The 3641-nt window shown below is 41.3% G+C and overlaps 1 protein-coding gene across 1 annotated transcript; it reads right to left on the bottom strand.

Annotated features, from left to right (window-relative positions):
* Nucleotides 1–1219: 1219 nt before the first annotated feature.
* On the bottom strand, nt 1220–3381 carry LOC124630811 (sarcoplasmic reticulum histidine-rich calcium-binding protein-like). The gene is made up of 4 exons (XM_047164824.1): nt 3370–3381; nt 2489–2644; nt 1954–2126; nt 1220–1854 (listed from the first exon to the last, which is right to left on the bottom strand). Exons 1-4 carry the CDS (start codon nt 3379–3381, stop codon nt 1239–1241), a joined length of 957 nt encoding a protein of 318 aa, XP_047020780.1. The 3' UTR covers nt 1220–1238.
* Between the last annotated feature and the right edge of the window lie 260 nt (nt 3382–3641).

Raw genomic sequence — 3641 nt, 5'->3', positions numbered from 1 at the left:
GGGCATCGGGTTGAGGAGGTCTGATAAAACTGCCTATCTGACTGAGCGACTTTGCTTCATCTAAAACATTAGTACTCAGCTGCATCCGGTTAGACTACTATCCTCATTATTCTTTTACTAAGTACTAACTACTAGCCTATTAATGTATAAAAGCTGACCCGTCTCCTTTAACTACTTAATTTGCTTATGATGGTAACTAGTAGGCGATATATATATATTTTTTTTATGTTTAAAGGTACTTTATTGTGGGTTATGATTAGTACACAAATATTTCACTACATCTGGTACTATATCCAACATAGTCGTTAATAGCTTTGCAGATGAAAGACGATCCCACCAAAAACATTAAATGTAAAAAAATGCCAATCCTCTACGCAATTCCTCCACCGTAAAAAGTTTTGAGATCGCATAGAAGTCAAGTCCTGTTCAACTTTATTTGTAATAATAAATCAATATTTTGTGACTATATCAATAGTTTTGTTCACATTACAATAATATTTTCTTGGCCATGAGCTCATAACTCGTAAACTATTTATTCAAATGTCTTGTAATTTTGGTCATCGAAAACCTAAACTCCGAGCTTTGTTCACATGGAAGATACAGGGGGCTGAAATAGCCGCGAAACGCTTCGAGAAAAGATGGTACGGCCGTGCCCGCTTTGCTCGAGTCTTGGCTGGGGCACTGCCGTGCCCTCAGATTCAAGATTTAAGCAGGGATGTAAGTCGGTAGGAATTCGAACGTTATGGTGATTTTGTAGATTACCAAAAATGTAGAAAACGTTCAACAGCTTCACGCAAGGAAAGCTTCCATAAACTTTCAACAAGTTTCATTAACAATAGAAGAGTTTCGACTTGTGAAAATGCTCAACTCGGACTTTTTGTTGCTATCCACATCGGCGTGTTATTTAGTTAGTTGAATATCCTTTAGATGCATTGCGTGCCCGTGCAAGGTAACGGCGTAATACACGATTATATTATAGTTTTTTCAGGGATTTTATTTCACGTACTTCAGAGTGATTGATTCTATAATGATTCGCACTAATCACGAATCCAAACGCAATATAGCAATGAAATAAAACAATAATAAGCGCTCGATACCTTTATATCAGGTCAGCATTTGCATGAATACAATTATTATCATTAAAATTATGAACATGTTTATCACAAATTACAAAATACCATTTTCACATGCAGTCTTTGTCTTAAACGTTTAACAGGGAATACATTAACGAGTATATCTTAAGTACGTCTAGAAATGTTACGGTCTCTTTGGTTATGCCTGTAAAAGCGAGGGTTCATGCGAGAGGGGTGGCCGAAGTAAGGCGTTTTTATCGATGGGTAACCACGTCGCTCGTCGAACTTGCGACGTTCCTCCCAAAGTAAACTTTCCTCCTCTTTTTTGTCATGATCGCGTTTCTCGTCACGTTTCTTGTCATCGCGGCGACTGCCGTAACTGCCTAAACGACCGTAAATAGTCATTTTGCCGATATCATATTTATCGTCATCATCGTCTCTGTCGTCATCGTGGCCGCGTTTATGGTCATCGTGGCCGTGTCTGTGGTCATCTTTGTCATGGTCCCATTTAGGGCCGTAACCCCATCTAATTACGCCACCTTCGCGACCGCGGGTTTCTTCAGCACCACGATGTTCCTCGCCTTCATCTTCGTGACTGTCCTTGTGGTCATCATGGTCCTTGTGTTCTTCCTTGCTATGATCGTCATGTTTGTGTTCTTCTTCCTTGTGGTCTTTGTGGTCATCATCTTTGTGGTCATCGTCTTTGTGATCATCTTTGACATGACCGTGGTGTTCGACAATGTGATGGTGATGATCCGAGTAATGGACGATAGCGTGGAAACTGGACAAGAAAAATGTGTATCATAAAGTTACAAACTTTCGTTTATTTGGAGAAACAGAACATGAAAAATATATAACAATGTAAAAATGTGAAACATACCCGCTATGTTTGTCCGCGTGGTACGTAACGGTGCGCTTGCGACCGTCGGGTTCTATCAGCCAGTACTCGCCCTTCACTTCATCTCCGTCGCGCGACTCATGTTGACCCTTCTTGTCATGGGTATGGGGATCGTGGACACTGTATGAGAACTCGTATGATGGATACGACCACGCCTAAAAAATAAAATAGTATGAGACTTTCAAGCATAACACTATCAATTTTCTTGTGTTGAAAGATAGGATAATTTTGAAGTTATCAAACATCTTGGTCCTCTGGTTTTGAAAACAATCGAGAATCAATGAAATATTTGAATGACATTCAAATAAATCGTGGCTGATTCCTAAATCAAAGTTGTCAAAAAAAGCACAATTGAACCAAGATATTTAATCACTATTGCAATGACGAGGTTTTAGGTCGGCGATATACGGACCGCTTGAAGCAGTCACGGGTGAGAGCTTGAAGCTGTCGCCCCTGACTGCTTCTAGCGGTCCGTGCATTGCCGGCCTTAAGGATCGAAGAAATGTTGTGAACTCACGTATTCCTCATGATGCTCGGGCTTCTTGGAACCGATGTGAGTCAGTTCGCCATGATGCCCGTGATGTTCCTTATGGTTGATTTTGATGTGTTGCTCAGAAACCGCGTGATGTCCATCTCCAAGTACACACAGTGCTAAGCTTAGGAGGATTATTGTCTGAAATTAAATTGAATTATTTAATAAACACTAATAAAAATAAATCATTATAAATAACTGAAATGAATCACGTAAGGGTGCGTCCACATCTGGCGAATGCGCCGCGAATGCGCAGCACGCGAGCCGATCGCGAGCTGTCCGCGAGCTGCGCGCGTGCATTTTTGTTCGTGCGCCGCTTCTGCGCAGCCCGCGCGCAGCTCGCGCGCGACCTAAGCGCCGCACGCGAGCGGCGCGCAGGCGGCGCGCGACGTCTGCCATCTTCGATAGTACTGAGCCAATATACGGAACTGTAAGGGCGAGAACTAATTGCGCGCAGATCGCGCGCCGCTCGCGCGCTCTATACGAGCCTTGCGTGAGTTGCGCTAAAGAGGCGCACCGAACTATTGCAGTGACTGCACGCGCGCAGCTCGCGGACAGCTCGCGATCGGCTCGCGTGCTGCGCATTCGCCAGATGTGGACGCACCCTAAGACATCTAATGAAGAATGAATCACTTGATAAAACGTTACTGAAATAAGACAATTTAATGGATTAGTGTTCGGCCTTAACGAAGTTTCTAAAATTAAACGACATCTACAAAAACAACATGGAAATCCAAATAATTAACTGTAAACAGCACAGCAATTTTCTTAATTATTGTTATTGATTCAAAAGTATTTACAGAGAGAAAATATTGAACTTTTTTATTAGATCCTTTATCTATCAAGAATTAAAATAATGAACGTACCTTCCGAATCATCGTGAACCTTCAGTGAATCTCTAAACTGTATTGATATCTATCGTGATCTCATCTAGTATTTATACACATATCGTTTTGGTTTTAAACATCTGCATCCTGTAATACAATACACTTAACTACAATTATATGTGATTTTTTGCAGATTTTCTCGACTTATAGATGGGTGTGCCTATCAATGCTAAAAAGAGGAAATAGGATTTTCCAAAGAGTTTAATATAACGCAGCGTTCCTTTGTTATATTTTGATTGTGCCTGGTTAGT

This window comes from Helicoverpa zea, chromosome 5 (assembly GCF_022581195.2).
Source record: "Helicoverpa zea isolate HzStark_Cry1AcR chromosome 5, ilHelZeax1.1, whole genome shotgun sequence".
Classification (NCBI taxonomy): Eukaryota; Metazoa; Arthropoda; class Insecta; order Lepidoptera; family Noctuidae; genus Helicoverpa; species Helicoverpa zea.
This window is presented reverse-complemented; position numbering and strand designations above follow the sequence as displayed.